This window comes from Petromyzon marinus, chromosome 19 (genome assembly GCF_048934315.1).
Source record: "Petromyzon marinus isolate PM22_M1 ecotype Great Lakes invasive population chromosome 19, UKy_Petmar_22M1.pri1.0, whole genome shotgun sequence".
In the NCBI taxonomy this organism is placed as follows: domain Eukaryota; kingdom Metazoa; phylum Chordata; class Hyperoartia; order Petromyzontiformes; family Petromyzontidae; genus Petromyzon; species Petromyzon marinus.
The window spans coordinates 12,583,984-12,606,670 of NC_133685.1; the positions used below are offsets into that span (position 1 = coordinate 12,583,984).

The 22,687-nt window shown below is 45.5% G+C and overlaps 1 protein-coding gene across 4 annotated transcripts in view; it reads left to right on the forward strand.

The window, feature by feature from the left end:
- The first annotated feature begins 4,572 nt into the window (after positions 1 to 4,572).
- The window catches only part of LOC116943827 (trafficking kinesin-binding protein 1-like), a 71,792-nt gene continuing 53,677 nt past the window's right edge, over positions 4,573 to 22,687 (forward strand). For 2 of the 4 annotated variants that reach the window (XM_032957056.2, XM_032957057.2), the window contains exons 1-3: positions 4,781 to 4,875; positions 9,808 to 10,515; positions 13,417 to 13,635. In XM_032957056.2, the coding sequence (XP_032812947.1) occupies positions 4,818 to 4,875; positions 9,808 to 10,515; positions 13,417 to 13,635 (985 nt within the window). In that variant the 5' untranslated portion in view covers positions 4,781 to 4,817. The other 2 variants (XM_032957058.2, XM_032957061.2) reach the window with 2 other exon arrangements.

Below are 22,687 nucleotides of genomic sequence, written 5' to 3' on the forward strand. Positions count from 1 at the left end.
ACTCCACTTTGTGCATATCACTACAGTGCTTTGGTTTGCATACAAGAGGGAGAATATCAACTGCTGTGACAGAATAACTTGTTTCGAGATTTTTGCCATATCATGAGTGGCCGTCTCGATATGGTAATTGGGTGTGCAGTGTAATTTCAGGTAGTGTTATTCATTGAAATGTGTGTACGATTAACATCTGGACATCATTTTTAGTGGGCTTAAAAAAAACGGTTAACTCACTCTCCATGATACTGTTAAATTGTTTACATTTGATTGAGTCAAAATAATGCTTTCAGAATTGACTTTCAACTTGCATATTCCATTTTAATAAGCTTGTGCTGTTTGAAGGGGCTCTGATGAACTGATCATCTCCATTCCTAAATTTAATTAAAAAATACCTTGGCACTCTTCGTTGTAGTGCATACACAGCTTTAATGGCGGTAATATTGCACGGACGTAAGCCAACGCCACACTAATCGTATAGGTGCATGACGTTTCCTGGGTAGGAGTCCAGTTGTGTTTTAATGCCTATACGATGAACATGTCCAGGGTGTGGGCTTCGGAAGTGTTTTTTTGAAAATTTTAATTGGATTCTAATGAAAAACAACCTCAAATTTTAAACTAGATGAAAGGGCAGAAATGAAACATGCATACGTGTTTTTAATTGGTGGAAAAAGACCGGCAGAAATTTGGATTTATCAAAGTTCACTGTCATGCTGGTATCAAAACGTTTGCGGTTTGGTATTTTGAGAAGGATTTATAATGTGCCGAGGCTTGCTTTAGTAACATGTAGCAGGAGATCCGTTGCAAGTTCTTGTATGTTGTACATTGCCTTCTGCATGGCTTTTGAGTTTGTTTCAACCAATAAAGGATTCTGTCTCTATATGCGACTAATTTTAATGCTTTCCGTCCAGGGTTTTGCACATGCATTGGCACACCATAGCCTTCAAATGCAAGACAAAAAAAATATCGTACCCATGAATGACAATGTTTACCAAAACACGGCGAATGTGTGGGTGTGCTTCAAACTTTCAAGATTATCAACAACACTGGGCGTTTCAAATCGGGAAGGGTTTGTGCGAAATTTGATTTCAAACATTGTGGAATGTTTGAATATGCAAACTGCCAAATTGGAAATGGATGTGTGGAAGTTAAGCGTTGTGAAACAAATGAGTGCATTTTTAAACCTTTTACAGATAATTGCATTCTGTACAAAACTTTGATAGATGAAAATATATTTAAAACCATTACATTGTTAATTGAAACATGCATACCGCAGATGTGGTGCGGTCAGGTGACTAGTATCTGCGCTTCCGATTAACCCTGTTGGCTACGTCCGACGTGAAAGAAGTTCTACGTCTGATAGCCACAGACTTAAAGCTCCAATCGTATCTCTTAGTTAAATGCCCCTTGAGCCCTTATTTGAAACGCCTTTAGAACTAGAGCGTTTGCCGAGTCGACTTTCTCCAATCTAGAGTGCTGCATTTTGGCAACATTTTGTTAAATGTTAAGCCAATCCAAGATGAGAGACACGTCAAGGCAGGATGCAAGTGAACTGAGGTTGGGCTCATGGAGTCTGGTAATGTTTGACGATGAAGCTGGAGATTGTCAACTGCTGGAAGGATGCGTCGTATTCTCCAACCGATAGCACGAATGTATAACGTGCTATCTGACGAGATGATAGAATACAATAACACTACGATTTGAGTTTATACAGCATCTAAATTAAATCTTGACTTAAAGCTTTCGTGACTGCAGGAATTCATATTCTTTGGGGTTTTCGGTAGTCACGTAGGTTCAAAGAAAATAAAACTACGACGTTTCGATCGCAACACAAGCGGTCGTCTATCTTCGTGACTTTACCGAAAGACCCAAAGAATATGAGCATCTAAATTAAACCGAACATGCTGTACGAAATAGTAGGATGTGGGGAGAAGAAGATCGGGACTTGAGCCTAAACTAAAACTTGTTATTTTACCAGGTAAAGCTCACTGACCTAAATTGCTCTTTTCAAAAGCCATCTGGTCACAAATGAAAGCTCGGCGAAGTGGCTTATCACGTGGAAATGTATAACAGCCAAATTCTCTAAACGCAAATTTTTAGTAATAGGTTTTTACCCTTTTATCTCATGTTTGCAATAACCACAACACAAGCAGTCAAAATGCAACTTCAAGGACAGTGCATATCATCAGAGCTTAACCCGAGCTCTCAATACTCTGATAATGCGTTGTTTTTTAGTTGTACGCCTTTTGGCGTCATCTGATCCAACACCAGTGGAGACTAGGCTCTAAGAAAAGCCGTCTCGGGTGTGGACCAATAAATTTCAAGGACAGTGCATATCATTTTCAGAGTTGTCTTTATTTGTTTGCATTTTGACTGCTTGTGTTGTGGTTATTGCAAACATGATCCCTTGTATAAAGGTGTCAGTTTTGGTGCCAGATAAAAGGGTAAAAACCTATTACTATATCTTGCTACTGGCAAAGGAGGTCTCATAATGTAAACGCTATTTTTTTAATATGGAGGGAAAAATCCGGAAGACCCGGAGAAAAATCCACACGACCACGGGGCGAGAGAATGTAAACTCCAAATATACATCAGGCGTCAGGGTCGGGATCGAACCCAAAACTTCCTGTTAACCACGGTGCAGCATGCACCTAAACATGCGAGCTTGGATTTGAACATCTGGCAATGAGCAGAAACATCTAAAAATAAGCTTAACTGTCAGAGGAATGCGGTCTTAAACTTGCAATTCTGTACTTTTGATAACAATTGTCTAATTGATCCATGCCATGTAATAACCTCACGTTTAAAAAAATATGAAATGAATAAAACCAGAGGCTGAGTTTGTAGCGACTGAACACAGTGCAATGAAGGCGAATGATTCCTGTTTTAGAATATGGAATTTCCTCAAATTGGCTCAGCATGGGCAGTGGACAGAAGTACATCCCCAAGGCTCATTTAGGAATGGGGACATTTAAATGTTTCCACAGTGTCTTGAAAAGGACACACGTTTTCGTGCAGGAATTGTTTGTAGAGACCACAAGAGGGCAAAGTATGTCCTCACAACACATTCCTGCGGAGGGAGCTGGTAGGAACGTTGGGTTGCTCGGTCAATGGCCAGGGTCAACGGCGGCGTGGTGTATTCCGCAAATATGCCCGACTGTGAGGGCGGGCACAAGCCGGCGTGAGTAGGTTAAACGTTGAGTTTTATAAGGGCACCACGGGTTGACCAGCCCCTCCCCACCCAGCCCCTCCCCACCCTCCCATCCCCACCCAGCTCCACCCCTCCCATTTTTGGATGCACGACGGACGGACACAATAATCCCCTGTGGGCTGGTGTAACCAGGAGGTTCCTTCCAGTATAACCAATCCTTCAGCTGATTCAGCCCGCTGTCTGAGTCTATTCAATACTTTCAACTTGTAACGCTCACAGTATCCACATCACTATCGAAGACAGTGAACGGCTCAAGTAGGAAGGCAGCCGGCATCAACAATTACTCAAGCTCTGCGGTCCTCTATATATTAAAGTGTTATAGGCTAAGTAATGAGTTTTTATATGTGTGGGAGGAAACTGGAACATCCCGAGGAAACACACGCGTGCGAGGGGGAAACACTTTATATTATACAGACGGAAAAGTTGCGTGGATCCACGGTGGCTATGAGATGTTAACTACTTCGCCTGCACTACAGGAGGTCGTGTGTTCGATCCAGCCCCTGGCACCTGTATACGTGGAGTTTGCATGTCTCTCTTCCCATGGTCACGTGGAGACTTTGGGTTTAGAGACTTTGGCTGTTAGAAATTTCCACATGATAAGCCACTTCGTTGAGCTCTCATTTGTGGGCAGATCTCTTCTGAAAAATAGCCATATAGCTCACTGGGCTTTACCTGGTTAAATATAAATAGTAATAGTTTTCATAATAGAGTTTTTTGGGGTTAGATCGCGTAAATATATAAATGTGTCGTGAAACTCGCCACCACCCGACACAGCCAATTAGTAAGGTTTGTCACGTAAACAGAACATGCCAATTCGTTACTAGTACAGCAATACCGGTGTGTTGGAGAGTAAAGCCATAACATTTACAATCTGAGTAAAAGTTTCGCGTGACAACCCTTACTAATTGGATTTGTTGGGTGGTGGCGGGTTTAACGACACATTTATATATTTACGCGATCTAACCCAAGAAAACCTATATTATGTATGATATTGGTCGCGAAATCCTACATGTTAAACAGTAATAGTTTTACAAACCCACGCGTGCGAGGGGGAAACACTCGATCCCAGGGGTCGGCAATACAAAATAACAAGAAGAGCAAATTGCTTTTCGAATTCGGTAAAAAAATAAAAAAACCCCTCAATATTTCAATAGCCGCAAACACATGCGAATAACGTCACGAGGTAGGCCTTAAAGAGCCGCGCGTGGCTCCAGAGCCGCAGATTTTCCCGATCCCTTCTCTATCCCACACACAGACGGAGGATTAGCTTGCAGTGCCTTCTACTGGCGAGACACGGAAATCGCGTGGACCCCCAACCCCCACCCCCTCCCCCCGTCGTTTCGAGGTGACGTCACCGCACCCATCGCTCCCCCCCTCCCCCCCTCTGTGCCCACTTCACGCCGCTCTCTCACCCCGCTACGTTCCCGCGCTCGTCGCCCGGCCCCGGGGTGGCGGGGGCAGTGGATCACCAACACCGCGGAGCGAGCCTCGCACCGGCCGCCACCGGCCAAGCGGGCAGCTTCGCCCTCACGTTGGGACCCAATGAGCCAAAGGAGGCTGAGGGTTCAGGTAAAAAAAAACGGCGTTCGCCGGCGGGTTGTAGCCGCGGGAGATGTTCGGGCTGCGGGCGTGGTCAAGGCTGCTCAGCCGGCGCCGGTGCTTGTTCGCCGGTAGGTAAAAACTAGTCGAGACCGGTTAGAACTCCCGAGACCGACTCGAGTAGGCCGCATTTGCCGGCGTTCGATGACTTTTTGACGTGAATTGCGGTTAATCTCGGCCGTTACGGGCTGGGATCAGTCGTTTTTTTTTCTTAGCCCGCGTGGGCTTAAGCCTAGGGTAATACATCTAACATTTAAATCAATCTGAGTAATTTCCCTGCGTACAAAGGTGCGATTTCGCAATGTCAATGCAGGACACTAGTGAATTGTGTGTGTCACCAGAGAGGGTTGTTGGTATACTGTATTTGGTGGTCGATTTACGTGATCAGAAATTGTAAATTGTCCCGAGATTGTCTACAATGGGCACCTCGTCTGCATTGTTATTGTTTTGGATTTTCCACAGCACGATGACAAAGGCATGAAGGTCATGCGTTCCTGTGGCATTGTTGGCATTCCGGTTGAAGGAACGTGGCGCTCTGATAATATAATATGACAACGATGCCACGCAGTCTCAAGTATCCGCATGGCAAAGGCTATTTGTCCTTGCAGATGCGAAGTGAGACAATTAGTCTGAGGTACTCCTGTCGGCAACCCTAAGCCTTAATACCCCAATTCCTAACCCTAAATCCCCAGTCATAAATAAGAACCCATAACCTTAAACCGTAACCCCTGACACTGCACTAAACCTCCGATTTGCACGGATGGCTATGTACGGTTACAACTAGGTTCAGCATACATACGTACAAAACTCGTAAAGCTGCATCTTGTCGTATTTCTTAACAAAAACTGTATGGTATCCGGAATTGGAAAGGGCATCTAACGGGTAAATGCAAGTCAATAAACATCTGTGACCGGACATAAATCTGGTCTATGATTGCATACAAATCTGCGGGGATGGTAGTCACTTCATATCTGGAAAAGACATGCGAAGTCTCAAGATGCTTCGAGGAATGTCCGACAATTAAATTTTGGCATGGTTTATGAGTGGGAGAAAACTGGAGTGCCCAGAGAAAGTAATTTTTTGCGCTTATAAATCGGAAATACACAGTACTTCTCCTGCAGGTAGATGGGCATCACAATATTTCATCTACGCACGATCCATGAACCCCACCTGTTAAATGACTAAATTACAGGCACAAATACACCCGTCCTTGGACGGTGTCTTTCCTCTTATCTAGCCCAGAAAACCACAGAGTGTTTCCTATTGTATTACAAGAATGACTGGCATTGCAGTCTGATTAATGTTGCATGCCAATAATTAAACGTGAGCATTAGTAATTAATGAGGGATTTGAATCAGATATCTCAGTTTTAGAGATGTTCTGCTGATGGTGGATGGATTTTACTTGTCCCTTCAACATGCTCCACTTTGACTATGGGAATTGAGTCGAAATTGAGTTTTCACCTTAAAAGTCTCTATAATTAACTGGTTTTGAGGGCTTTCTTTGGCAGGGGGTGCCAACTGTTGGAACATCATCAGTAATTTATGCAATGGCTTGATCATGTTACAATGGTTCCCTTTAGGGATTGACTGAATTCGCAACCAAGTTAATTACTCCAATGCTTTATGTTAAAGCTCTCAAATGATAACGCAACAATTGCCCAAATCAAGACTGGTCCTTTTCAGTTAGTGTCTTTATCACTCGGTAATAGGTATAACTAAACTTAAGATGTAATTGTATGCTAATAAATATGTTCTTAACTTGTTTAATAAAGAAATATGAGGAAAAGAATAATGAAGCTTGACTTGTTATGTTTTCAAATTTCTTCTGGGACTGGTAAAAATGTTCTAAAATAACGTAACCTTTTATCTTTTCATCAGAGTCTATGTGATACGCAAATATCTAACCCCCACCCATTCTTCGTCCGTGCCAGTAAAACGACAGTGAGTACGAATTTCCCTTTAGACGTTGTTGTAGGCCAACAACTATGCCGTAAAAAGTGGGGCTGCTGAAATTTAAAAACCGCAATCCACTGGTGCCTTAATGGTCAATTAAATGCTATTGCTGTGGGTGTGTTGGCTGACCAGTGGTCTTGGTTTCCTGGGGGCTTTATTCCCCGACAGGAGAGCTCTTAGCTTTAATGTGATTCGTGGCAGAGTGCCAGTGCTTTTGAATGTGGGCAGTATATTAACACACTTATTTTCATTTTTCCAAATATTTAAGTTCTGTTGCACGTCGTTATACTTTATGCATTAGAAATGCATCTTACCTCGTGCATATTGTAATGTTACCCACTACAGTGGGTCAAACAATCTAAAATGTAGGCCCAGATTTTTTGCATATTTTGTTGTTGTATAAATACAGCGTCACAGAATGTTGTGCTTGATATTCCAAATGATACTGCAATTTAGTTAGTACTCGGCAATCTGCCATGAATCACCTGTACATACATGGTTGTTGATTTCTAAATTAACTTTGAGGAGGCCCATCAATTGAGAGGCCATCTCCGTGGATGAAATAGTTAAGGAAATTAGTGTTGGGTTGTTGTGGTTATTTATATATGTGTAGTGTGATGTACGGAGGCACACACACACTAAAGTTGGAGGCAACACGTTTATTAAACAACTTCCCCAACGGGGTAACTCTAACCGCATCGGGTTCTATAGTTAGGTGTGGGCCGTGTGGCTACTCTATCACTATGTGAGTGTGGGTTAACTATTAACGAACGGGGCAGTCAGCCTGACCCACGATGCCGAGCCAAAGATTGAAGGAACGCGGGACCCCAGGACGATCCCACAAACGAGCCCCGATCCCTGTCGGGGCTCCCCATTTATCCCCCGGCTGCGGCTTCGCCCCGCCCTCGGCCACGCCCCCTGCTGTATCAAGTCAGGAGCTCCTGGCTCCCCGTCACGTGTCCCTCGAGCTTCCTAGGGAGGTTCCAGGCACCCAGCAGCACTCCTGTGATAGTGGCTGGCGCTAACAGCTATAGTTTACATTATTAACGTCACTACATATGTATGGCAACAACTCGACACACATTCGCGATAAGCTCTTGGGAGGCGCTGATTTTGTTCGCCGCTTTATGATAAAAGGAATTTGAAGGGATGATAAGCTTTCTTGTATTGTAAACTATGACGCTTGGGGAAAACATTTGTTACGAACAACTGCCGCTCAGAGGACGCAATTCCCCCTGCATTTGTAATATAATGGAAGAGGGGTTGATGTGCAAGAATGGCTCACTGATTTTTAATCTGTGGGTGGCGTGGTTTTTCTTTTGTTAAGCCCAGCGGTAAAACGTTGGTTACAAATAAAATGTTGAAAGTGCATCTGTATGGAACAAATGCCAGGTCACAATCTTCTGGTTGTGTTTTAAATGTTTCTTCATTCTGTATTTGTTTATATGTTTTGTGTGGGGCTGTTTTCTTCGACCATTCATCATTGTCATCATCAGGCATGATCTATCTGCTGTTGGATGAAGGCCTTCCCAAGCTGATGTCATCGCTCCATCTCTATAATGGACGTGCTGTTCGGTGTGCTCTCTCCTTTGGCTGGCACTGTCATTAGTCTCAATCGGTGATCGTCATCTCTACCAGTGACGTGTCTTGCCTTAGGATACTTCCCATGCATTCATATTTCTGTGTCTCTGTGCAATTCTTAGCATCCACCTTTTCAGATTTTCTTCCATTCTCTTTATAAAAATGTAGGTTTCTGACCCATATGTCGTTATAGATAGTATACACTTATTAAAATAATTATTCTTCCTTAAGGTGCATTGGAACATTGGTATTTTGATTTTCATTATTTCATATATCTCTCAAATATTTAATATCACAGCCAGGAACATACATTTGTACACCTGGAAAGAGCATGAGACCCTGTCTACGACACACAGAACACCTCAGGCACAGGTTGAGAGGGAAAGATTCAGACTTCCAGAAAACGAGAATTCCCTCGCACCTCCCATGTCAACTATGCCCCAGCCTGGAATACGCGCTGCAGAAGAGGAGCCACCCCCCTTCCCCCAACCCCTATATTGTTCCCCCACCCCACCTCCTTCCCCCCTACCTGCCTGTGTATTTTTATATGAACGAACCTCTGCCGTGAATGAACATTTGGACAGGATAGGCCTCATCGTTGTTATACTTGTGAACTTCGTCGATGTGTCGTGTGTTGTTTTGTCACTGTGCGAAAGAATGACATTCAAGTAAAAAGGTACAATTTGTACGGTTGCTCAAAATATAACGTTGGCGAATTGAAACGTCTGGAAATAATCAATGAGTCTGCAGTTTTGAAGGCAGCATCATGGCACCAAGTTGCCGTAAACTGCAGAGTAGAACACGTGTTTGTATACACATAGTGAGTTTTATCGCTATTATTGAATTTCCTGGAAACAATGTGAATCCATACAAATGCACTTATCTAAGCATGCATTTCAATGTGCCCCTGTTTCTTTTTAAAGAAAATAATGCTTTTTAGAATTTTTTAAGAGTATTTTTCATTAACTGTGGAAATTTGCATCGAATGTAATCTCTTAATGTCAACATCAACAATGCAATATTTTCTTAGAAGAATGCCGTGTTTATTTAATATTTTTTCTCATTCAGTCATGCATTTAGTTGATTGGTAGGTTCCGTATGATGGGGTAAAGTGTGGGTACTCTCACCTCTTCGAGTGTGGAAGAGTAGGCCAAAATAACCTGTAGAGGGACTGTCTAGAGCTACCTTTAGTTGAGGCCCTTCCACGAGCAGTGGTATGAGCAAGCAGTTTCAGGGCAGCACCTTTTCATGCTCATTGAACTGTTTTAAAATGTAATTGAGATAATTTTGTGAAACCACATTCGTATATTAAGATGTCTCAGTTGTGGTTGTGCCTCTGCATTAATGTTGTTGTGACCATGCTTTCAGCTGAGCTCACCCCTGCTCTGCATTGCGCTAAAACAGGAACACCACCCGTGGGCCTGCAGAGCGCATGACTACAGCACTCATCCGCTGATGTCCCTGCAGGAGTGAGGGGCGTCCTGTCTGCCTCATCCAGCAAGCTGGCCCTCCCTGCTGGGCCGACTGAGGCATCGCACCTCTACCAGCCCAGCATCGCGACGAACGGCCCTTCCCTTGCGGCCAGCCCTGGGTGGCCCTCGGGCCGACCAGCAGCTACAGCCACGTACACAGTCACGACCTCAACCACATTGACAGCCACAGCCACGTTGGCAAGGGCCGGCCTGGGCTGCGGCGGAGAGCCGCTCAAGCCTGGGCCTGCAGCTCCACCTTACGCCACGACCACGCAAACATGGACAGCGAACGGCCCTGTTACTTCGCTCTGTTCGGGTCCAGTCTTCACAGACACTCGGACAGCACCGTTTCCTAATCTGGCAACGTCCACCGCCGGCACCGCGCCGCCGTTTGCCGCCGGGCGGCCGGCGTCCCTTGCCGTGTCCGAGCTGCTGCCGAGCTACCCGGCTCGTCAGGGCCCCCGCGATTCCGCGCCGGGTCTTCCCGTGCCGCCGAGCGGTTCGTACCCCGGCGCGGCCTCCGGGTTTCCCTTGTCCCTGCCGCTGGGCTCGTCCAGTCCGGCCGCGACGCAGGCGTCCGCTCGCCCGCTTCCTGCATTTGCGTACCCGCCGGGCGGGCCTGAGGTCTACTACTCGAGCGACACGCCGAGTCCCTGGAACGAAGCCGGCGCCAGCATCTACCGGGACGCCAGCACCATCACAGGTCCGAGCCTCTCGTGGTGGTTTGTGCCTGAAAGCTTGATGCTTTCATTTCAAGTGTAATATTTTGGACCGTTTAGAATAGGGGCGCATGGCTCCGGTCTTCAATAGCAGCAATCTTTCAAAATTTGCATAAAAACTTGAAATCTACAATTTAATTGATGCATTGTTACACCCCTATCTTTATTATATCTTTGTGGTAAGTATTTTTTATTGTGTGATTTGTACATGTACAGGCCATTTTGTCAATTTTACGAATGAATAAGTGTCTCGCCACGCTGTATTTATCATGGGGCTTATTTGACCATACTTCACTGTCTGATCATGGATTGGCAAAGACCTGCTAGCAGTACAGCGCGGCGATGGATTTTGCTGCGCTGCTCTTCACCGCTCAGCAAGTAGCCTTGGAGTCCAGTTATCACATCTTTGGATAGGGAGGTCACCCATCCAAGCACTATCCAGGCTCCACCCTGCATCTGAGATCTGATAAGATCTGATACACTCTGGATTATTTGGTCATACTCTGTTTTCGTTATTTATAAAATTCTGTTTCTACAAATATGCAGTGTCAGTACCGGCGTATGGAGTGGAAAAATAAACGTGACGCTTTTGGCAGCGCTGTTGGTGACAGGACGATAATGTGTTGCCGTTTGCAACGTTGGCATTCATTAAACAATCACGCCTACATATAAAAAAAAAACATTCAGCCTGCCAGCGCAGTCTCGCGACACCCACTCTCCCGCCCTCACTCGGGTAACAGATTTAGATCAGGCTGTGTTTTTCCTCTGGCTGCCTAGTAGCCGTTGTTTGTGTTTCGCTGAAGGTCATTCACATAGAGGACTTGGCTGGACTTAAGCGCTCGCGCTGCACATTGCAGCGGTGTACTCGTATGCCGTCAACGTGTGCTTTTGCCCTGACCTAGAGCTGTGTGCCTCACCCTTCAGCCTTCATAGTCGCATACCTTTATTTAGCTTCTCGCCCTTGGGGAGTCAATGTCTGTTGTCAGTAGTGTTAATGTGTGCATGTAGGACCCACGTGTGGCTGGTTACAGGCCGCGTGATATCATGACTGACAGTAGGCACGTGGCGATTCATCTCACTGCCGCCTTCACCCTCTGCGCAATTTGATGAATTGTCATGATTTGGCTTCAGAATACAATTCTATGTTTGTGTTTGATGTCCCGTTTGTATTGTCTTATTGGCATTGCCTACCTCGTACATTATTTCTCAGTTCCTCCATAAGCCTCAAGGCTTAACATTTCAACAAATTGTATGTAATATTTATCGGAATTTGCGTGATTCCACGCATGTATCCTGAGTGTATGAATCGATTGTCGTTGATGGTCTGATTCATCGTTAACATGCCAATGATTCAAGTGTCTGCAACTCATTTATCCCACTGGGAGGGGCAGTAGCTAGAACATACGGCTTCAACTTCCTCGTGGCCGGAAGTTTACACGTTTAGATCTAGGTCGGGGTGAACTTCATCATTCTACCTTGAGCTGAGGGTCTGTAAAATTGTACTTTTGGAAGTCAATAGTGGATACTCTGAGTTGTCTTACCCCTGCCATAGGAATGTAGAATTTCCACCAGTCGATCAGGGCTTGGCACAGATTAGCGCCATCCTGTGCTTGTTTGGCCAGGAAATATGCTTGGATTTTTTTTTATTTTTAGCACTCGTAAACAATATGCAGACCCTTGCCAAAGTCCCAATACACTTTACACAACGCCTGTTGGCAGCAGCGATTTCGACAATGCTTTTGGCAACCGCGCTGTTTGCGACATGTTTCGCTTCCTCGCATCGGTTGTGTCGCACAAAACGAGTGACCGAACACGGCGTAAGATTCAACTGTGCCTTCGCGGCAATGACGGAATAGAGGGGTTTTTTGGGCTAGATTGCTTAAATATAAATGTGTCGTTAAACCTGCCACTACCCAACACAGCCAATTAGTAAGGTTTGTCACGTCAACAAAACATGCTAATTCGTTCCTAGTTCAGCACACGGGTGTGTTGGAGAGTAAACCCACAACATTCACAATTTGAGTACGACGTTTCGCCAGTTATTATAACTGGCATCTTCAGGTGGACAGCCAGAGTTGTGGATAAATTAGGAATACGCGCGGGCATCCGCACAGCGTGCCGTTGAACAGGTACCGAATGCATTGTGGAATTTGTTGACAGTGTATATATCAGTAGAATTAACGGACGTGTAAAGTCCCATATTAAGTAGACGTAACTATTCACTCCCCAGCACCTTGATGGATTGTCATGATTGGGTCACGATTCCATTTGAGGATTGATTGCTTGTGTCAAAAGAAAATGTCTTGGTGGTATTCCTTATATATATTTTTTGTGTTGTTTGTCCAGTTCCGTTAGAGATATTTGCATGTAAGGTAGATAAATTGTACACGATTGATGAACATGCGTAATTTGATGCAGCTATTATTTGAAAATTCATTATTTTAATCTATGAATTTGTGCATTATAATGGGAATCAGTCACAGAACACACTTGCTGTGAGCTTAACACTGTGCACTGCAAGTTAAACATCATCTTGACTGTTCGGAAAAATAAGTGGGATTGGGCAGGACATGTCGCGAGAAGGGCTCTTGCCGGTGGTCGAGACCAACGATGGAGTGCCAGCCCAAGGAGGGAACGTATCCAAGAGGACATCCACTGCACAGATGCAGAATTTAGCTGTCGTTGGGTTGCAGGACCATGAGCGATGGCGACTGCTCGTATATGCCTTCATCGAGCAGTGGCTAGATCACGGCCGATGATGATAACCTTGTGATGCCGTCCGCTGTTTGTCGCCCCTCGTCATGTGTGCTGTTTTGCTTGGTCTGACACACATCTTCTTCGTCTCCCCTCCACCAACACCACCACCACCACCATCACGACCACAGACGTATGCAGCAGTGCCGAGCTGCCGGAGGTGGAGATCATCAGCCTCCTGGAAGAGCGGCTGCCCCACTACACGCTGCGTGCCAACGCCGTCTATGGCTACGAGCACCGAGACTGGCTCCACTCGCCCGTCCTCTCGCCGGATGACGGCGATGGTGACGGCGCCTACGCAAGCCCCGATCTCTCCCCGGAGCAAGCGGAGGAGACGCTGCGCTACATGAGTGAGTACGCGGGAGAATGTGTGATTTAGACGGGGTGTAGCTTATGGGGGACTGTGCCATCGGACTGAGTTGTGGGAGACTAGTGCATGGGTTAGCTTGCCGGAGTCTCTGGTACCTGAGTGAGTATATCGGAGACTGTGCGATGAACAGGTCTGCTTACCGGGGACTGCGGTGTCTGAGTGCATTTAGCAGAGTATCCCGGTTACACGAGATTACGGGAGAATGTCGTAGCTTACAGAGGACTACAGAACCTGAGCGAGTTTACAGTCTATGGTAGCTTCCAGGAGGCTCTGTGAGATTATGCGAGATTGTGTTTCAAACAACAGACAAAAATGTGTAAAAAGCACTCGACCTTTGTACGTCATGCAAACACCATCAGCATTTCCTGAAGAAGTGCATTGTGGTCCCCTATCTTAGTTCACCATTGTTTGAAACGTATGTTTTTTTTGCGGCCTGCATTATTTTGCTGTTTTGATGGGTTTTCTCGTCGTTTACAGTTTTGACTCTTGGGAATTTGTGTGATGTATGGGTGAGCTAATAGGAGACTGGTACGTGAGTGAACTGTGTAATGCATAGGTTACATTACATGGGAGTGTGATACATGAGTCAGTTTAATAGAGTATCTGTTACATGAGCGAGTTCAAAGCGACATTGTGAAGCGTAGTTAATTTAACAATAGATTGTGACACACATGTGCATTTAATATAATATCGTTACATGAACGATTTTACAGAAACAGAGTGATGCATTGGTTGGCATACAGCTGGCTTGAGTCCATGAGCAAGCTTAAGCTGAAACTGGTCTTTCATGCACGTAACTTTGCTGCATCCTTAAAATATTGTGCAACGTCCGCCGTCACACAATGCACATTACTGAGCCAGTAAACTCAACCACGGCCCAAACCTGTGACCCCTGCCCTTCCCTTACGGCTGGGCGACCTGGCCTGGGGAGTCTGGCAGACTATGTAGGCGGGGAAATGTGCTTGCTCAACCTATTGTCCTGGAAAATACTTTCACCATATTGGACTGACCGGCTTAAGTAAAATTTGGTTGAAAAATCCTTTTGACCATTATGATATCGAGTGGCCTTCATCCAACAGTAGAATGCCAAAGAGCTGTCAAATGGAGTTATGCTACGTGTTTGATTTTGTAGAAGCATCTATGACACATGGGTGCGTTTGAAGCTTAACGCCAATACTATTGGTGCTTCCAATCCGATTTGTTGTCGTGGTCTAGTGGCGGCACATTCACCGCTTGTTTTGCAGAGGTTCACGGTTCGAAACCAGCGGCCGCCCTGGTTATTACTGCGCGTGAGATAAACAGAATATAACTACGCGCCGTCTGATTCAAAATGAACGTTAAACACCCCCCCCTCCGATGCCATTTGCAGGAGTTAAGACGCTGTGTGCCGATGTCGGGGTCCAAATGTGCCAATTTAGAAAATTACCCACAAATTGCTCAATTGTGATTGTACGAAGTCATCGTCACCCCATACTGGCACAATAATGCCACAGACTGCCGCTCTTGCAAATTAAACTGCTGTATTCTGGTCCACTAGAGTTCTCCGTTGGTTAAACAAAATAAACTTGAAAATGGATTCTTTGTTAATCCTTTTATAAGTGCAGGTTTCTTAATAATTACACTGGTCATGTTGCCATCTACCAGACTTTTTTGTCTCGCGTAGTTGCACATTCCCAAAAGGTCATCAGTTATAAATGTATATATTTTTAAAATCCCCATGCTGCTTTACTTGAGTGAATTATGAAGAACGAGGTCTGTTAAACATATGGAACTGGCAGCCTTATTATATATTTGTATACTTATTGCCTTAAACATCTCGGAACATTATCTTTACGAAAGGTATCCACCGACGTGGCCAAATAAAAACATTTTATAAATGTGCATCTCTTTCCTGAACGGTAGTGGGTGCTGTTTAATTGCACAACTGAAGCAATTGGCTGGACCCCGGGGTCCCATCACTGCCCCGGGGTGGGAAAAACCGCGTAGCGACACGAGTCTTGCCTTACCGACAACAAAACTAGTGGTCAATCGATTGGCCTCGTCGAGAGCTACTCGGGGCACTAAGTTTCGTAAAAAGTTGAAAAATTACATAAACACGTTAAATTCACTGCCTGCGGGGCGGCGGGCTCGCCTTGGCAAAGAAGCTGAGTATCGACGGCTGACCGGAGGGCCTCGTCGTCGCCGCGCGCGACCGCGGCGGACGCCCCCCGGGCTTGCGTTTGGCCGGTGGGGTGGCGCCCATCGTGTTGATCGCCGCCGCCTGCCGGCGCTTGTTGGCACGGCGAGTCTGGGCGGGCGGCGCGTTGCTGTCGTCGTCCAACTCGGCGACGAGATTGGGCGGGATGGCTGGACAGTAGTCGAGGCAATCGGCGAGTGGGTGGACTGAAAAATAATAATTATTATGGACCTGATTTTTGCGGGACCCCGGGGTCCCGCCAAATGATTCATTACTGCTCCGTTTCTGTTGAACTTGCTATGAAATAGCAGGCGATTCTCTCCAATGCAATTTGAGCACAGGTATCTCAACTGCAAGCCTTTGGCAGAAGCATGGGCATGTTTTGCTTCCCCACAGCCTGGGCTTTTGAAGGTCATAATCGTTAACGTAGTCGTTGCAGAAATGCGAGGGAGGACGCCTTGAAGGGTTGTTTCGCTTGCAGACAGTGCTATTTAGAGCAGCAGCACTGGACGTAAATGTTACACGGTCACCCTGATCTTTACCAAGGCTGGTAAAATGCTGTAGATTAAAATGTTTATTTTTTTCAAATTCCAGTTCCTCTGTCAGTTGTGCTGTCGGTATCTTGTCATGAAGTAGACTTTTTTATTTTGCCGACGACCACAGCACATTGAGTGCACCTAATATTGCGTGATTTTGGAAGCTAAGCTGGCTTCAGCCCGGTTAGTGCTTGGATGGGTGCCCATCAGGGCTTGCCAGGTGTCCTGCGAGTGGGGTTATGAGGTGGCCACGTGGTGTAAGTGTTTTGTATGGCCCATTATGTGTGTGTGGCTCTCCTCCCACGTGAAGGCAAAACGTTGATGGAATTGGCCAAACCTTCCAATGCGGGATCCTCCTGAAACCAGTCTTTGAGACTCTTTGAAGTTTTTTTCCAGTTAAGTAATTGGCGACTACTGCTGTATTTTCATTATTGATTTGATACACTAGCAGAAAGTAGTACATCACCCTGTGCTTACAAAATTACATTCTATGACTACTGAGGTCAGTTGAGTTGCCTCTTATCCACACTATGTGGTGGTGCAGATCTTCACACCATCCTATAGGGCTGTCCATCACTTTGTAATCAAGCTCAAACATGTAAGGGTTTCAGACCTGGAATATGCTGAATTAAGTAAAAATACTCAAACTCATTCCATGACCAAATCACCCAGAATATACCAAATCTCATCAGATCTCAGAAGCTAAGCGGGTTGAGCCTGGACAGTGCCTGTGGATGGGCGATCATCAAACACACCAGGTTGTTTTGGCCTGTAGGGCGGAGTGGTGAGTAGTAGGGGACAGTGCAGAAAAATCCATTATGGTACCACACTCCAGTGCTCCTTGCCTCACCAGCCCACATTGACCAACACGGTGAAGTACGTGGTCAAACAACTCCAATGACCCACACGCGGCGTAGGGAAGTCATCATTCAGCAGAGGATTGACAAATAAGGCTGCATTTGGACACTCAAGCCTATTTTTAGGGACCTTCAGTCGTCTTGTTTTCATACGAGTCGCATCTTCTGGCGGTCCCGCTTTTCAATGTGCATGCCAAGGGTGCCCAATGAGATCCTGTGCTTGCGGGCTCTGTGCTCTGGCAGCAGCCTGCATGGATTAACTTGCATAGCGCTTTTACGGATTACTCTGCCGGCATGCCCAGCTCAGATGTAGCGTCTCATCTCGGAGCGCTGTCCCGATCGTGACATACCGTCCCCCGCCACCGCAGACGCAGCGCAGGCGGTGTCTCTGCGTGTGTGTGGGCGCGCACGCTCAGCGTCAAGTGAGTACCTGGTGCGGTGTGTAAACATCAACACTTCGGAGACAAAGACGGCCGGGCGTGGTGCTGGCACCTATGCTGACCTTCATAGGTGCTTGCTAACAGCACTTGCCCCAAAAGTATGTTAATACTATACGGGGGATCTCTGTCTTTGTGTGTGCTCAGTGACATTTTATCTCAGCAGAGCAAATAGGGAAATAATGGGATATGTAAGCAACACTTTTGGAAATTCACTCGGTTATGTACAGATTAAATGAGGCCAGGTTGTCGTGATGGACAGGTATACAGTTGTAATGAAGTGTTGTCAATGTCATAAAACTACACGCAGCATGTGGGCTGACTTTATCATTGCGTATTTGTACAGGAGGGCTTTTGTCTAGGTTCGTTGAAATGTATTGAATCAAAGATCCAATATGTCCACATAGAGGGGAGCAATCCTCTTGTGTTGTTGTTGGAGCTTAGGACTTCATTACTATGGTAGTAGTTGCCGAGTTGAGTGAATTCCAATAAGTAAAGTCTGAGATTACATTGTCATGCTCCATTTGCAGGTGTGTGAGGGTATTCGAGAGGCACGGTAGCTTTCGGGCACAAGGGGGGAGCCTCGTGCAGAGAAATGTTTTACGGTTGCTGACCGATGGCAAGTCGAAAGGCCGGCCAAACCAGATCCAAAAATAGAAAGCAGAGTGGCTCAGGGTCACTGCACATGTGTCCAGCATCTCAGTTCAGTGGTGATGGTGAGTCCATAGACTTGTTAGACAGGATACACGCTCAAGTGAGACATTCACGGACTAAATGATACTTCGTTTTTTCGTTTCGTTTCTCATTTCGCTTGTCCTGGTGAGGGTCACGGTGGCAGCGTGTTGAGTAGGGTGGTCCAGACCTCCCTTTCCCTAGCGACAGACTCTAGCTCTTCCGATACGTGACTTTGCAAAAACAAGTCCACATTATTTACATACATTTTTCAATCCACATGAAAGAAGTCCATATTAAAGAAGTCCTATAGGCAGAATGCTTCTGTCCCATCAATCACACGAAAATGTAAGAATTTAATATCCGACGTTGCCAGATGGCTCAAGGGGTTCAGAGCCCGGAGTCGGCACCGCTGAGATCCCGGGGTTCAAATGTGGGCAGCCGCCCGCGATAAAAATGGCTTCTCAAGTCCAACGAGTTGATGCTCTCAGCCTAGTCGCCAATGACCTCACACGGTGTTGTGTCTGTCATTGCAGTGACTGGAACATTTGATACGAATCGCCATGCTGTCATAGAAACTGGGAACAAAGAATTTTGTAGCATTTTCCACGCCCTCACTTTGTTGCGTAATGTTTTGTTTAGCTGTATACGGTGGTCTGTGTGAATATTTACATGTACACATACATTTAGAACTCTGGCATGTCAGCTCAAGGACACTTAGTGCCCAAAAATACCAATAACGTGAATAGTTAAACTGACAAGGGTCCTCTTTCACCGTAAAAAAAAATCGAGAATATCGCATTTTGGTCTGATGGACCTCACCCTGGACTGGCTTCGACTTTTGAGTCTCATCAGCAGGATGTGGCCTTATAAATAAATGTTGCGGGAAAACATTGGTAAATGAGACCCATAAGGTGTCTGGAACATATTGTCTGAATGGCTGCTTGCGCCAGTTAAGCCACATGCTGTATTTTTTTCAGAATGAATTCCACAGTATCTGTCTAATTGACTGAGTAATATGGCCATGATGACCGCACAGTTTGGCCTTCCCGTGGTACTGTCACGGTATCTGTCTCATCAGCAATCTCGGAGGTGAAAGAACAAGATATTCTCGTTTCGAGGTGGCTGACAAGTCCATACACCCAAGCAGCACTGGGATCATGGACTTCAATCTCGATTTTTGCAGCTCATGCTTAAACTGGATTATTTTTGGTGCTTTTCCCATTGAATTAACAAAGCCTTAGTGTTTTACACCCACAGGTGTGACAGAAATCAACAAAAAAGAAAGTGAACTTGAGAAAATAAGTATTTACCTCGCCTGTACATTTCTTATGAAAGAAATTGTTTCGGGAAAACATGTTCAGGGTACGCAGCTGGCACGTCAGGGAGCCTGGGTTTGAGTCTGGGAAGCCGCATGTACTTAATCTCTTGTTTGTTGAAACTGCATTGGCCATGGTGCGGTGCACAAGCACAATGAACAAAAACCTCGACGCATTCATCAATAACACAGTAGCCTTAAAAGGAAAAATATATAATACAGGGACTCCTCTACTTACGAACAAGTTGGGTTCCAGAGGTCTGTTCGTAAGTCGATTTATTCGTAAGTCCAACTTTACTCCTGTCAATTGCAAACGTTGTACGGCATGTACACTAAACACGGGGAATGGCTTTAAAAGTTGTATAATCTCCTGTAGATGCCACTGGTTCTTCACGTTCTACAGATGTAGATGCCGCCACCACCATCTTTTGTGCGGCAGTTGAACTTACGGCTCTCGGTCCGAACAGGCAAATGAACATACGGACAGGTTTGTTCATATCTCTGAAAGTTTGTAAGTCGAATGTTGGTAAGTGGCGGAGTCCCTGTATGTGTCGTTTTCGGCAATGGCCCCTCTTCATAGCACATCATGAGTATTTTTCGATGTAAAGCTTTCGTGACTGCAAGGATTCATCTTCTTTGGTTCTTTCGGTAAAGTCACGTAGAATGAGAATAAAATAATAAATTGATAAAATAAAATGACACAATAATATTCCCACGACGTTTCGGCCACAACACAAGCGGCCTTCATCAGGTGAAGGGACGAGACTGTCTGGAGGACAGCGCTGGAGTGAACACAGCCAAGCTCAGACCGCGACCTTTAAGCTGTGTGAGAAGAAACAGAGCGCCTTGACAAAGGAATTAGCATAGAATTTAGCATTGAAATAGCTGAGTGATTAGCTTGTGACTGGTCATAGAAATAGCTATGTTAAAGTCAAAGCCTACACATCTACAGAGGCACCTAGTACATGGCGTCCATGTACACTAGGTGCCTCTGTAGATATGTAGGCTTTGACATTAACGTAACTATTTCTATGACCAGTCACAAGCTAATCACTCAGCTATTTCAATGCTAAATTCTATGCTAATTCCTTTGTCAAGGCGCGCTGTTTCTTCTCACACAGCTTAAAGGTCGTGGTCTGAGCTTGGCTGTGTTTGCTCCAGCGCTGTCCTCCAGACAGTCTCGTCCCTTCACCTGATGAAGGCCGCTTGTGTTGTGGCCGAAACGTCGTGAGAATTTTATTGTGTTATTTTATTTTATCAATTTATTATTTTATTCTCATTCTACGTGACTTTACCGAAAGAACCAAAGAAGACATCATGAGTATTTCCATACTCATTGCCCGTAACGTTGCCTGTTATATGGTGTTTCCTTTTAAGGCAGTGATGATGAAGCATGTAACGATAAGTGATGGCGACGATGATCTCAAGAACGGCATTGATGACTGACATCATCAGTGCCATTTAAAGCCTGCACTTCAAGCTAGTTTTATAAATTATATGCAAATGGTATGCTATTTTTACGGTGCTATCAATTCATGATTCAAAGCGATGTAGTTGATCTACATACCAACGGCGTTGGTAAACATGCATTCATGATGCGCTTGTTGGGGCGGCACGCAGGATTTTCTGCCAGCTACTCAGATGCCACATGGAAGCACAACACTGCAAGGCACGCGTATGGCCCAAACAAATCCGCGGCAGTACTCGCATCATTTGGCAAGATATCCATTCATTATGAGATGAATGCAATATTTGCCCGGCAGATATTCCGTGAAGGTTAAAGGACCTTAAACACTTTTTTTGCACCACTTAATCGCATCCGGCATATCTTCATATGGTAGTTTTGCTGGAAAATGACTGGTGCTTCCAGGAGTATTTAATCACAATGCACTTTAGCAACACATTAGTTTCAAGCTTATAAATGGAGGTCACATTAATGCTCTTTAAGTGGAAGAGTCTGGTTTCATCCTTGGTCCAATTTTGCTCGGTGACAAAGACACACTGTACATCATTTATCCGGTGACAGTGACACTACCATGCATTATTTGTCTTGTACAGAGACATCATGCGCTTAGTCTGCTTTTACACTTGGACGTATGCATGTTGAACTTCTTTCGCACCGTACGTAGCCAACCGTGCTAATCTGAGGTGGTTTAAGGGGGCAATTCTTCTTTTTTAAAACGAATCCAGATTTATTGACACAAAACTCTATTCATATAAACGTACACAAAAACACTCGCACATGAATAAAACGGCGTTTTTCCCCAAAACAGACAGGAAGTGGTTAATATGGCCACAGCTCTACGGTTTGAGCACCAAACGGAATGGCAACGCTATCGCACAGGCAAGAACACGTTTTCCTTGTAGTTTAGGTGGAAGTGCTCTTTCCAAAGACATCTGGTGATCCAGCCCGCAATTGCGTTGCTATGAGGGACGTAACTCTGTTGAAAAGTGGCCACATTTATCAAAAGGTTCCCCAAACTACCCAGAGCAAAAGGAACTTTTTTTGCAAATATGCAAACACATTTTTCCCTGACAGCTACCCATCGGCTTCCCCACTGCTCAATCAATACTTCCTGGGACAAACACAAGTGTGAAATGCATTATGTAATCCAAACATGCATGATTTTTCTTGCGTTTTTTATTGACCTCTTGTGTGGGCACATCTGGCACAGGAGCCGCTTAAAAGCTTTGGAGAGTGGAGGGGGAAGTAGAGTACAGTGCAGCCGCGGACGCCCTTCAGCCATGTCTGGGGACGTGCGATTGATTAGTCCCGTACGTGACTGTCATGTCAGCGCCAGGATATCCGTCCCATTGGCCGGCGCCTGTTCTGCTCGCTTGCATCTGCACGCACGCACGCGTTGCACGTACGCGCGCTACAACGCCGCTCTCTTGCTGAACTCACTGATTTCATTTCGCTCGGAGCTGGTCTACGTTGGAAGTGGAGCAGTGCCGGAATTATGTTGTCAAGGTAAAGGTGCAGCCCTGAAATGTCTTATGCAGCCACTGCTGGCGAAAGGGCCTCAAATTCGAGTG